We start from the raw sequence: 14,895 nt of genomic DNA, 5'->3' as shown, positions 1-14,895 counted from the left end.
TGGGGGTGGAGTCAAGGGACGGGGGCGTGTACAACAGGCCTGGGCATGCCTCCCTGGAAGTGAGGTCATCGGCATCTCACTGATCCAGGCACCATCGTTGAACAGAGGCATGCGGGTGGACTAACCATATCAAAACAGTAGTCATGTGCATGGGTAAATTTAACCCGCTGCGCTTTTAGGTATACAGCGACCTCTGGTGGTGTAAGTGTTAACCATAGTCCTAGGCTACAGGACTGTGTTGCACGCGATGTAGACAACATTCGAATAAAGTTTATTATGAATAAATGTTAAATAAAGTACATAAAATAAAATAGACCTACAAGAATTTTTTTTAATCCATCCCACAAGTCTTGTAAGTCCATGTATTTTATTGTTATTATTATTATTATTAATAAATTAGTAGATATGGCCATGGAAAATATGTATTGCAAAATCATTGCTTTTGTGCTGTTTCATTTATATTTTGCAATTCTTTATTTTTGTTTGCAAAAAACATTTATTTTTTCTCAATACTTTTATTTTCGTTTGCAAAACTTTATTTTCTTTTGCAAAACTTTATTATTTTGCATATATATGTGGCATTATATTGACTCCATACACGTCACTTCTCGCACACTAACGTCATGCTTCACAACACTGATGTTGCATTTCACAAAGCTCCCATTAACCTGTATATGACCATTAGCAATGGTTAAAAATTTTTCTTTGTATTCACCCGAAGAAGATGAGTCATATACATCTGAGATGGCATGAATTTTTATTTTTTGGGATGAGTAGCCCTTTAAATGGGGGTGGGGAACAAAAACCAAAATATGATGTCCTTACTTTTTTACTAATCCCGCTTTTATGGAGGACAGCTGGGATTATGGGTGCACACAAGCCCTAAAGGCATCCCTGGCGGAGCTACATTTATCAGAGAATTGCAGTGTGCTTTAAAAACTGCCCTTATTCTAATAGTAATAGCGTTACTGTCCACACACTTTCCTGAGGCTCTCATCTGTTGCCGCCCTTGACCCTGCACTTAGTACGGTTTTCCCATGATGCTTTAATGCAATTTAGAACAACTGATGCAGCCCAGGGCCAAAACAGCAACCAGGCCAGAAAGTCCCTGCACACGCCAGGCGCATATACATGCACTGGACTAGCTGCAATTAAATTTACAAACTAATGCCTGTGGCACACACTGACACAACTAATCAGAGGAGTCAATTATATTTGACAACTAGAGCACAATGGTCTGTTGCTTTACAGATTTATTAACTAATGTAAAATGTGTATTTGATTGTGCCCCACCGGGCTGTAAAGTGAGTGTGGGTCGAGCCCTGTGCCTCATTTAAGTTGTAATAGATTAGTGACCATATGTCTCATCGGGAGGCCACACACACTCTCACACAGATGGCAGTTCACCTGGGCACCACCAGCACGACGGGCTGAGCTGAACACCTGCCTGAGACAGAGAGAAGCATGCACAACAATGGCATAAAAGATAGATTTTTTGGACAAAACATCCCCCGTGATGATTTTAGGAAAATCATCTTAAATGCAATATGTGGAATTACTTATAACAATTGCTATTGACCAACAGGTGGCACTATCATCAAATTGAATGCTAATGTAATCAATGACATTGAGTATAGCATGAAGCTTGAAAGAGTTATTTTGTGTCAACTTGGAAGATTAGAATAAAATGTGAAAATATCTTGAGCTTGTGCCCCTAAACAGATGAACCTGTGACTTCCCGTTGAAATTAACCACAAATCATACAAACGCACCAGAAAATAACGAACAGCTTTTAAAGCGTTAGTTCACTCCAAAATGAAAATTCTGTCATTAATTACTCACCCTCATGTCGTTCAAAACCCGTAAGACCTTCGTTCATCTTCGGAACACAAATTAAGATATGTTTGATGGAATCTGAGAGCTCTCAGACCCTGCATAGACAGCAACGCAACTGAAATGTTCCCAGACAGAAATATAGCAAGGACATCGGTAAAAAAGTGCATGTCACATCAGTGGCTCAACTTCAATTTTGCGAAGCTACGACAATACTTTGTGTGCAAAGAAAACAAAAATTACGACTTTATTCAACAATTCTTCTCCCCCGAGTTACTGTCTTCCGCCATTTTGGAGAGTATCACAATGCATACGCACGCTTTACCCTAAGTGTAAACAACGCTGATTACGTTCTTGGGTACTCTCCAAAATGGCAGAAGACGTAACTCGTGGGAGAAGAATTGTTAAATAAATTGTTATTTTTGTTTTGTTTGTGCACAAAAAGTATTCTTGTAGCTTCGCAAAATTGAAGTTGAACCACTGATGTCACATGGACTGTTTTACCGATGTCCTTGCTACATTTCTGTCTGGGAGCATTTCAGTTGCGTTGCTGTCTATGCAGGGTCTGAGAGCTCTTAGATTCCATCAAAAATATCTTAATTTGTGTTCCGAAGATGAACGAAGGTCTTACGGGTTTTGAACGACATGAGGGTGAGTAATTAATGACAGAATTTTCATTTTGGGGTGAACTAACCCTTTAAATGCTACACATTAGCTTTATTCTGTCTAATGGTCACATACTATCTTGCATGTCCACACTTACTTTTGCAGACATCGGTGATGTGGACTGTATCAAACTCTTCAGAAAAGCCTTGGTGTCTCGGTCCATGCTGGTCCACTCAAGTACATATAAGCCAGACTCTTAAAACAGCTGCTGAAGTGGATTCTTGATTATAAAATGGACTGTTCTGATCCTGGATGCTGATTGGTCAAATATACGATTGTGTAGTAATCTTTGAATAAAAGCAATATGGCACTCAAGCTCTTACTGTATTTTGAAAACAGTCATGGCTAAAGGCGTTGCAGGCGCTCCACAGTTTAGCAACAGCCCTGCAGACATGACTACAGTATTCACAATATATGATGTTGATGGCCAGTGTACAGCAGATGCTTTTAAGAAAATCAGAACACCACATTTCTATTTTTTCTCAAAATCTTGTTTAATAAATTTATAAAACACAATTCTGTTAATGGTTCATAACAACAGCAGGAGTAGAGAAATGAAATATCAGTTAGGCAGGGAGGGATGGGGGCAGGCCAACCCCTGAGTTTAAAACCGTTTCCTCATCCTGTGGTCAAAGGTCAACTAACCCCCTGAGAGAGACAAGAGAATGAGGGTAAAAAAACTGGGCAAGAGGTGAGAGCGGACAGAAACGGGAAAAATGAGCAGGCATAATGGAAAGAGAGAGTGAACAGTGAGGGGGTAGGCGACCTCAGAATAGGTGGGATCAGGGAAACTTCATAGTCTTCATAGCAAAACTCTGGAGACTCAGGTAGAAAAGTTGAATTGCAAAGTCACTTGTTGTTCAAGTCTAGGTTATTCCTGCCAAAAGAGACGAAACAACCCCCCCAAATGCAATGTTAACATGTAGTTACACCCAACCCTGGGAGTGCTTCCATTTTTCTTTCTCATCGAGAGGGGGTGGAAGGACTTTTCAGCATTTGCGGAGGGATGAGGAAGAGAAGTGGAATCGTTTGAGGGAAGGGACGGGGTTTTACCACAGACACCATCGAAACGTATATCAGTGGGGAGTGCAAACATTGTCTTTTTCCTGTGGGGACAAAGAGAGAGAGAGAGAGAGAGAGAGAGGGAGAAAGAGAGAGAGAGAACGAGAGAGACTGCATCTGCATCTACTCATCCATCTGTATATGTCTACCAACCGATCCGTCCGCTTTATTCTTGTCTCTCTCACTCTCCCTCCGTCCATTCTCAAGGAGCCGACAGAGGAGACTCGCGGCTCGGTGAGCCGGCGAGTGAGAGGTCCTCGGGCGGAAACACGGTCAGAGTGCAGGCTCTGATGCCACCCAGGGACTCGGGCAAGTCAAACACTTTGTGCCATTCGTCCTTCTCGGGGTCGTATTTCTGGACGATCTCCACCATGCAGCGATTGTTCCACGAGTAGCCGCCCACCACGTAGATCTTGTTCTCAAACACGGCCACGCCCACGTCGCTCTGTCCGCGGAGCATGGCGGCGATCGGCGTCCACAGGTCCAAGGCGGGACTGTAGTACTCACAGCTCAGCACGTCATCGTAGTCGCTTGTGCCCCGGAAGTGGTTTCCACCGATGACGTAGAGGCGGTCGCCCACTGTGCACATGCAGTGCAGGCCACGGACCGTCGTCATTGGAGCCTTCTGAGTCCACTTATCAGCGTCCGGGTCGAAGCACATGAGCTCCTTCTGGAAGGTGTCATGGGTTATTCCACCTGCACAACAAACCGGAGAGAGAATTCACATCACTTTCTCTGCTGTAACAGACACCTTGTGCGTGAACGTTCTTGGGAGCATTAGATATACAAAACAAGAAATGAATAATGCATAAACTCTCTCAAGGTCTGTTGAGGAAAGAGTTAAGATTGAATAATGCATCTCGAAAACACAAACACACAACCAGGTCCGCACACTCCCCGAAATGAACTAGAGAGGGAAGCGGAGGAAAAAAAGACAAGAGGAAAAAGAAAACAGGACATGTCTACAGGGAGGGCTGAAAATAAAGAGAACCATCCCATCAGGCACCTGGGCATCAGCCAACCAGACCCTCTCTTCTCTTTCTCTCTCCATCCCTCCTATTTTTGCCCTCTAACACTTCATCCATCCATCCATTCTTTCCTTTACTAAGAGAAGAGAATGATTCACTCAAACACACACACACACACACACACACACACTTTCTCATTCTCCTGTTCCAGTGCATTTGTGTGAATCAAAACACAAATAAAGCAGTAAGAGGATAAAGTCTGAAGTGAAACAGTGAGGAAACAGGCAAAGGAGAGAAAGAGGTGAGACTAGAGAGATGATGACAGAGAACAAAGCATGAGGCAGCACATAAGATGAGACTGTTTCATGCACGCACACTAATGCTCATGTGAGTGCAGAGCTTAATAATACTCCACTGCTTCATGACCTATATAGCTGACTGAGAGAGAGAGAGAGAGACAGAGAGAGAGACATGCATGCAGGAGTAAGGACACAGATGCCAGAGTAAAAACAAAAGGATCAGCACTTCCAAAAATACTCTAGAGAAACAACGTGGGTGGAGGAGATGAAGGAGGAAAGAAGTGTGAGAATCAGTGTAAATGCGTAATGTACATCACCAGACAAATACTTATGCATGCATAAATACACAATGCTCGAGGCAGAATAGAGTGAGACTGTAACATGGAGGAAGGTTTTATATTTTGTATAATTACAAGTGCAGTTTTGAAGAGATTTTTTTTTACAACAACTATTAACTCTCTAGAAATGTCACATTGATCAAAATCTGTGTTTTGTTTTTCTACATTTTTCATTAGCTCAGACAACCATTCAGAAAGCATTTAACCTTTATAATGTGACATTTCTGAGTGAAACAATATTTATCACGGAAAAAGGTAGAGTGGAACATGATTTTATCCATTTGGATTTGACTGGTTTCTAAATGAGATATGATTGATTGATTAACATTTATTTTCCCTATCCACATGGTCTTGCGTATGTCCATAGAATGTCTGTTTTAGAGGCCGAGAAATAAATAGTATTTTAAAAATGGCAAAAACATAAAAATAAAATGTGTATACATTTAAAAAAAAAAAAAAACATTTGATTTTTTAGACCTTATGAAATGGAAAACCAAATACCGTTTTCCATTATTTTTCTGGATTCCATTTGAATGGTTTCATTAAATTTTAATCAAAGCATCTCTAATTAACTTATTCCATTCAAAAATTATTTATTGTTTTATTTAAGGACATGTCTACAGGGAGGGCTGAAAATAAAGAGAACCATCCCATCAGGCACCTGGGCATCAGCCAACCAGACCCTCTCTTCTCTTTCTCTCTCCATCCCTCCTATTTTTGCCCTCTAACACTTCATCCATCCATCCATTCTTTCCTTTACTAAGAGAAGAGAATGATTCACTCAAACACACACACACACACACACACACACACTTTCTCATTCTCCTGTTCCAGTGCATTTGTGTGAATCAAAACACAAATAAAGCAGTAAGAGGATGAAGTCTGAGGTGAAACAGTGAGGAAACAGGCAAAGGAGAGAAAGAGGTGAGACTAGAGAGATGATGACAGAGAACAAAGCATGAGGCAGCACATAAGATGAGACTGTTTCATGCACGCACACTAATGCTCATGTGAGTGCAGAGCTTAATAATACTCCACTGCTTCATGACCTATATAGCTGACTGAGAGAGAGAGAGAGAGACAGAGAGAGAGACATGCATGTAGGAGTAAGGACACAGATGCCAGAGTAAAAACAAAAGGATCAGCACTTCCAAAAATACTCTAGAGAAACAACGTGGGTGGAGGAGATGAAGGAGGAAAGAAGTGTGAGAATCAGTGTAAATGCGTAATGTACATCACCAGACAAATACTTATGCATGCATAAATACACAATGCTCGAGGCAGAATAGAGTGAGACTGTAACATGGAGGAAGGTTTTATATTTTGTATAATTACAAGTGCAGTTTTGAAGAGATTTTTTTTTACAACAACTATTAACTCTCTAGAAATGTCACATTGATCAAAATCTGTGTTTTGTTTTTCTACATTTTTCATTAGCTCAGACAACCATTCAGAAAGCATTTAACCTTTATAATGTGACATTTCTGAGTGAAACAATATTTATCACGGAAAAAGGTAGAGTGGAACATGATTTTATCCATTTGGATTTGACTGGTTTCTAAATGAGATATGATATTATGATTAACATTTATTTTCCCTATCCACATGGTCTTGGGTATGTCCATAGAATGTCTGTTTTAGAGGCCGAGAAATAAATAGTATTTTAAAAATGGCAAAAACATAAAAATAAAATGTGTATACATTTAAAAAAAAAAAAAAACATTTGATTTTTTAGACCTTATGAAATGGAAAACCAAATACCGTTTTCCATTATTTTTCTGGATTCCATTTGAATGGTTTCATTAAATTTTAATCAAAGCATCTCTAATTAACTTATTCCATTCAAAAATTATTTATTGTTTTATTTATTCAGGAAAATGTGTTGTGTATTAAAATTTTTCTGCTAAATAAATTCTGCTAAATATTTTTTTTGCTAAATATTCCTTAAAAATTATCAAATTTTGGTTTTACATATACTGACCTACTTTTGATTTACCAGTCTAAAATTTGGCAAATTCGGTGACATTCCACGTTATACTGTAGATTCTGTTTTTATGACTGGATTTCTCGTTTTCCATATCGCAGAAATCATAGGGCCCTACTACAGTGACACTGCTTCATATACAGCGCTCGCATATCATGTTGAGGAGTTCAGAATGTTATTTAGAGGTTGCTGGAGGGTTGAATGAGAGTCATCTGTCTCGTGCTCGTGTAAGAGTTTTAAAAGCTAATGTATGGAGTGGTAAATGTGTGTGTGGGAGAAGACAGAAAGCCTTGAACAGCATTATCACAGCTCTTTGTGTGTGTGTCTGTGTGTGTGTGTGTATGTGTGATCACACTCCTCCTACATACCGCCATGTTCATTATCACACAGAAACACACTTCTCTAATTCATGTCATCACTACTTCTCCTCCTCTCGCCACCCTATCCGACCAACCATCTCTCTCTCTCTGTTTATCATTCTCAGTGAAAGTAGGACTCATCTCCATAAAGCAGGATTTGAGCTGCAATCCTGTAAAGTGAGCATGTGATGGGAACAATCCTGCAGAGGGCAGGTTAACACCCTGTGAGTGTGTCTCTGTGTGTCTCTGTTTAGAGAAGTTAGTTTCTTGCCACCTGATAGAGAGAACACTGATCTATGGAGGATCAGTTTGTGTGTGTGGTGAGAACATCTCATTCTCACCCTCCAGATATTTCTCTTCCTGTCAGCGACACCTGAGCAGCTACCTGATCTGTGAAAATGTGTTTGAGAATGAGGATGCAGATTTCTGATTAAATTCAACTTTTTTCTTGAACTTGTGTGCATATTAAAGGTGAAGTGTGTGGTTTTCATTAAAACTGATTATATTAAAATGAATCTGAATCAAATCGAATCTAAATACAATTGGAATCAAGAGTTTGAGCTTGACTCTTAAAACAAAATGCCTGAAAAAATGTATCATATCTTCCACAAAAATATTAAGCAGCACAAATGCCTTCAACATTGATAATAATAGGAAATGTTACTTGAGCACGAAATCAGCATATCAGAATAATTTCTGACATTGCGGTGAAAATCAGAGGTAAAAAAGATATAAATACTGTTCAGTTTCTTGCACAGACTGATCGTTTTGTGTCTTTACACATCAATGTATCATCATGAGCTGCAGGGTTTAATGTGGTTTTGTTTGTGTATATGTTTTATGACTCTCAAAGCCATGATTCCCAGCCACTTACATTATACGACTGACAGACTGCAACGGTTTGACTTAAAAATCTTAGTTTGTGTTCTACTGAAGAAACAAAGTCACCTACATCTTGGATGCCCTGGGGGTAAGCAGATAAACATCAAATTTTCATTTTTGGGTGAACTATCCCTTTAACGTCTTTGACCCACATACATAACTAACAAACAAACATACAGATGTGTGACAGGTACCTGAAATGTACATGTATCCTCCGTAAACAGTGCCTGCGTGTCCATAATGCGGCTCGTTCATTTTGGCCACATAATTCCATTCATTTGTTCTGGGGTTATAACACTCCACAGTTGCTAGAGAAAGACAAGAGACAGTGAGAATTAGAGATGAAAACAAGGTCTTGAATGCCAAGAAAGATGACTAGACTAACAGCTGAGTTAATGTGGATCCAGGAAGAGGTCTAAAGGGGACAAAAAATTAGTTCTTGTACATTAGTCATGCTCTCACAAACAGAGAGAATAGGGACGCTTTAGCTCCCTTTAACGTCTTTGACCCACATACATAACTAACAAACAAACATACAGATGTGTGACAGGTACCTGAAATGTACATGTATCCTCCGTAAACAGTGCCTGCGTGTCCATAATGCGGCTCGTTCATTTTGGCCACATAATTCCATTCATTTGTTCTGGGGTTATAACACTCCACAGTTGCTAGAGAAAGACAAGAGACAGTGAGAATTAGAGATGAAAACAAGGTCTTGAATGCCAAGAAAGATGACTAGACTAACAGCTGAGTTAATGTGGATCCAGGAAGAGGTCTAAAGGGGACAAAAAATTAGTTCTTGTACATTAGTCATGCTCTCACAAACAGAGAGAATAGGGACGCTTTAGCGCTCAATTATACACAACCAAACTAGTGTACTTTCACAGCACACTGAACAGATGCAAGTTTAGATTCTGATGACCATTAATATAGATTCAGTGACATTCTCCCACAGAGATGATGATCTATTATTAAACATTATTGAAGGAGGTACACAATATAAACCCAATAATGGTACAAAGACCACTGTATCCACAGAAACCGCTACTTCACCTGTTAAATATTCACAAAAACTCGCTGCTCTTATCTAATCTCTCTAAATCAGAAGCAATGCTTTTCATAGGTTTATAAAAGTATCTGTCCACACAGATCAGATGATAAAGAGAAGATCTGATACAGGCAGATGATATATTAATTTCTAGTTCTCTTTATCCAAGGTAAATAGGAGATTGGGAAAAATAGCATTTTTGGGGACTTATCTGATTCCGGACTAGATGTTTATTCAGAATATGTCACTCTTTTAAATAAGAGAATATAAAACCAATCACAGAACAAGCTCTTAATGCTATTTCTGGCTAAAAAATAAAAGGATAAGAAACTGTAATAACATAAAATGTAGCTAGTCCAAGTACTTATAAGCAGTTTTCTAAACCAACTGTATGTAAAATCCTAAACAGCAGCAGGTGGAAAATGAGTGGTCCGAAAATGAGCAATGAAGGTTCATGACTCCCTCACTGATATCCATATGATTTTAAATAAAGTGTCCGCAAAAAAATATAAAATCGTTACACACTGGTTACACATAATTATGGGTATTTAAAGTAGAGTTGAGAGACAATTCATCATACATACTTCACAACAGCATAAGTTCACTGTGTACATAAAGTTTCTACACTCTAAAAAATGCTGGGTTAAATACATACCAGTGCTGGGTAAAATATGGACAAACCCAGCAAATTGGGTTGTTTTGACCCAGCGGTTGGGTTACTACCCAGAAGGTTGGGTTAAACATTCCATAGTTTGATCTTCTGGTGATATGACAGCCTTCTCTCTGGTGATGTATGATGTATGATGGACTTTACCATCTGATCCACTGCAAGCTCGCATTCAGATCTGTGTTAATGCAATGAACAACTGATGAGATAGTAGGGCTGCACGATAAATCGAAATGAAACCGCAATCGCGATAAGGCAAAAGCTGCGATAGTCATGCGCATCTTGTCAGTGAAGCACGGTTCTGTGATCAGTAGTAAATCTCCATCCGAAGGCCAGAAATCAGCTCGTAGAAGAAATCGGTAGCTGAATAAAGTGAAGATTTAACACCTTTCATTGATTCAACATGACTAATAAACACAGGACTATGACAATATATGATTTATCGGAGTTCTTATTATAATTAGTTTTATAATTTAAAGGGGTCCTATTATGCTTTTTCACTTTTTCAACTTTAGTTAGTCTGTAATGTTGCTGTTTGAGCATAAAAAAGATCTGCAAAGTTACAAAGCTCAAAGTCCAATTCAAAAGGAGATATTTTATTTAACAGAAATCACTTTTCAAAAACTACAACGAACGACTCGTTTGGACTACAACGCATATTTTCCGGGATTTGTGATATCACAAAGATCGACGAATGGGATGAGACATGGTTGAGCTGCACTAAAGAAGGCAATGAGTGTTATCACTATATGTCGGAGACGCGCTGGTTTTCACAAGGCAGACAAACTTAGAGTGCTTACAATCATCCGGGTTTAAATCACGCTCAAATTGATTTGATTTTGACGCAATATTTACACTGAAGCTCGCAGGCGGCTATGGTAAGGGGCATGACATTTCCCGACCAGGCACCGAGTGCTGCCAATCACAACACACACTAACCCAGCTAACCAATCACAACACACACTGACCCAGCTAACCAATCACAACACACACTGACCCAGCTAACCAATCACAACACACACTGACCCAGCTAACCAATCACAACACACACTGACCCAGCTAACCAATCACAACACACACTGACCCAGCTAACCAATCACAACACACACTGGCCCAGCTAACCAATCACAACACACACTCGCCCAGCTAACCAATCACAACACACACTCGCCCAGCTAACCAATCACAACACACACTCGCCCAGCTAACCAATCACAACACACACTCGCCCAGCTAACCAATCACAACACACACTCGCCCAGCTTGTTAGACTGCACCCCATAAACACAATCAAGCCTAGAAAAAAACCAGTGAACCACCTCTAAGCTACATACTCTCTATCATTCAGTATGCTTTAGTTTTTATTAATTCAGTGAGTTGTATTAGGGCTGCACAATTAATCGAAATTAAATCGCAAAGGCGATAAATCGTGATTAGGCAGAAGCTGCTATTGTCATGCGTATCTTTCAGTGAAGCACGGTTCTGTGATCAGCAGTAAATCTCCCTCCGAAGTCCAGAGGGCGCTCTCGCGCTGAAACTCCAAATACGCCTCGCAGAAAAAACCCAGAAAATGCCTATCGCTGCAGCTGAATAAACAGAAGATTCAACTGCTTTCATTGATTCAACGTGACTAATAAACAGACGACTACGGCAATATACGGTTTATCTGAGTTCTTGGTATTATAATTTTCATTAAAATATGCCTTTATCACTGCTTAAATACTATGAAATATGTTGCGTGCCTTATTCTGTTTAAGAAGCCACATTATCTCACTGAAGGATTTATTTCAAACACTCGACTCACGTTATGAAGTGAGTTTGGAGTAAAAACATGTTATTAAATGTGGTATTTTCACATGCTTTCAGATGGAGCAGCATTTACTACACAGAGCTGTAGTTCACTGAGAAGCTACGCAAACAGCTGTTATCGCAGAATGATATCTTCGATTTCATTATCGCGCGATTAAATTATCTGCAATAATGAACGCGATATTGCGTAGCTTGTCAGTGAACTATGGCTCTGTGTAGTAAATGCTGACAAGAAGCGCATGACTATCGCATTCGATTAATCGTGCAGCCCTAATGCATAGAGACATATCTGCACTCTACTTTTTTAGAAATTATCTGCTGCTACTTCAGTTACACTGCAATTTTACATTTTGATAGTGTCATGCTCTCAGCATTCCAAAATTCACATTACAAAACACAATGGTGACAGCACAAAACGTGTTAATCCTCACTGCACGCAAACAAGTTTTTAATGTAGTCTGGGTTGTAATTTTTATCTTGTGTAATCCATGGTTCTGAAGGTGGAGGGGAAGTCAAGTCCATGTTGGTATCTGCCTAATTATGCTAGCTTCTACATTAGTGACGAAGTATTTTGAGTCACGACCCACCAGTTGAGAACCACTGACATGATTAGCAACACCCCTTAGGGGGCAGCATTGCTGACAAACTAACTCTCCTTCAGGATCAAGTCAAATCATTCTATAATTAGGACCAACCGAAAATACCAGGATATTTTTAGCATCTAGAAATTTGTGTTTTTTTTTTTGTTTACATCCACACGTAATTAGCAAACTGCAAGACACTCCTATTAATGTTATATTTACAAAACATGTCAACAACTGAAGCACAGCATGTCCCTTAGAAATCTGTCCCCTGCTGTGACACTAAAATCCCTTCCTGACTCACCCAGCTCTCCTGCAGCGTTTCTCCCGCCCACCGCATATAGATGTCCTTTGAGAGCGCTCAGATGAAAGAAGGTCCTCTTCTCATTCAGACACGCCACCTGAATCCACTTGTTATATCTTGGGTCGTATCGAAACACGGTATCCACAGCTGTTTTTCCTTTCGTGTCATAGTTACTCTGTCCCCCGACCACATACAAAAAGTTCCCGATCACTGCGATCCCGTGCTGGTAGCGCGGGGCGTCCATGGGTGCCAGTGCCTTCCATTCATGTGCTTTCTCGTCAAAAAGTCGCAACTCTTTACTTACAACCAGCTGTTGCCGTAGCACGCCCCCTAGCGTCACTAAATGGGTATTGTCTGAACGGATCATAGTTCGTTCCGACTGCATCACCGGCTGCATGTATGGCATCATCTGGTAGTTGCTGGCTTCTAATAAAAGATTAACACAGGTATTGTCCGTACGCATGAAGTCGACAGTCTGTACGTGGTTTATGAGTTCTGTTGGACTCATGAGGGGGAATCGGATATTGCGCATTAGCTTGGCGGCGTATTCCATGCGGCCTTCTTCGTAGCGTAACCAGCGGCATGCAGACTTGAACAGGTCCAGCTCACTGCAGTGTTTTAGACTGTTGGAGGAGAGCACAAACGCTAGACGTTCGAATGGAAGTTTGACAAACTCGCCGGTGCCGAGTAGCGAGGGGAAATTCTTTAGGATAAATTTGTTGACGTATTTGTCCACCTCTGTGAGGTTGTAGGCGTTGGCGATGCGCCCCACCTCCACGCAGTTGTCCAGTGACACCTAAGAGGGGGTAAGAACTGTGTGTTAATACTACAAAGTACATTAGAGCATTCTCATTTGAAATGGTTTGAACAGTGTCCTACCCCAGAAATGAGAAAGACTTTGCAGAAGTCAAGGACAGGCAGGATCTGGAGAAAGCTAGCAGCCTCTAGGGTGTCCTGTAGGTTCTCCATGTTGAGAGAGAGTTTGGCGGTGTAAATGAAGTCTATAATCTTCTTTAGCCCTATTCGATTCACGCCATGCAGCTTTATACACATCAAATCCTGCTCTTTCATTCCACCTGGGGGAAAAAAAAAGAGAAAGAGATGAAAAGATGACGGAGGGAGGAGATGAAAGCAAGAGAAAATCAGTGCAAAGAAATATTCAAGCAAAACAGATATAAAAAAGGGGAAAAGCAGATGAAAAGAATGAGGAAGAAAAGAATGGGGGAGGGATTGGCAAAAAACGTTGCAAATTAGCGGATCAAAGGCAGAGAGGGGAGAGTGACAGAAACAATAAGGAGAACGAGAGAAAGAGGAAATAAGAGAGAAGATAAGCGAGTCTCACTGCAAGCTGTCACCAATTCTCTTTACCATGATAATGAGCCACTTATTCAAGAGCCACGTTTGAAATAAATCAAACCACTTTCATTAGTTCAGATGTGATTTCTCAACTATGCTGAGATGGAGAAAGAGAGAAGGAAAGCGAGAGAGAACAAGAGCAAAAGGGATAAGCAGAACACAAGGGGAGAATGAAAGAAAGTAATACAGACAGCAATTATGGAAGTCTTGCAGTGCTTAAATGCTCATGGCACACATGCATGAGCAGGACTTTGATGGGCTTATAAAATCCACTGACCTTTTATAAGATAACAGATACAGCACATTTCTCAGCTACATACTAGGGATGGTAAGATTCACAGATTCGCATCAGTGCATCGGTATTAAAGTTAACGATGCGATGCACTGATTTTAAAAAGTATGCACTGGATCCAAGTTGGCATTTGTATCGCGATGCATCATTTCTAACATATATGCATTGGTAAAAAAACGATTTATCTAGATGTGCTATACTTTTATTATTTAGAAAGTGACCAATAATTTGTGACCAATATTTTATATGTAGATTGATTTCTCCTCTCTAAACAGTTTCTCAAGCGCGTTCTCTCATCACCACTGCTGCTACGTGAATATGACATATCACAACACTACGGAGACCGAGGCATTAGAAGTCAGAAGGCACTTGAGTTAATTAATGACTTGCTGTCTGTCTGAACGTGATTTGCGAACTATCTGTACCATATTGAATTGCATAGCATCA

General features: G+C 40.2%; 1 protein-coding gene across 1 annotated transcript; it reads right to left on the bottom strand.

Annotated features, from left to right (window-relative positions):
• Nucleotides 1-3,361: 3,361 nt before the first annotated feature.
• On the bottom strand, nt 3,362-13,979 carry LOC107746418 (kelch-like protein 13; the record flags this gene model as incomplete). The annotated part of the gene is made up of 4 exons (XM_016560640.1): nt 3,362-4,257; nt 8,946-9,059; nt 12,801-13,596; nt 13,680-13,979. Coding segments are annotated over 4 exons (1,704 nt in total), but the record flags the coding sequence as incomplete, so codon positions are not given.
• Between the last annotated feature and the right edge of the window lie 916 nt (nt 13,980-14,895).

The sequence above is a fragment of the Sinocyclocheilus rhinocerous genome, unplaced genomic scaffold (assembly GCF_001515625.1).
Source record: "Sinocyclocheilus rhinocerous isolate Xijiao unplaced genomic scaffold, SAMN03320098_v1.1 scaffold77, whole genome shotgun sequence".
Lineage (NCBI taxonomy): Eukaryota > Metazoa > Chordata > Actinopteri > Cypriniformes > Cyprinidae > Sinocyclocheilus > Sinocyclocheilus rhinocerous.
The sequence above is the reverse complement of the archived record's forward strand: the minus strand, read 5'-3'. Positions and strand labels throughout refer to the sequence as shown.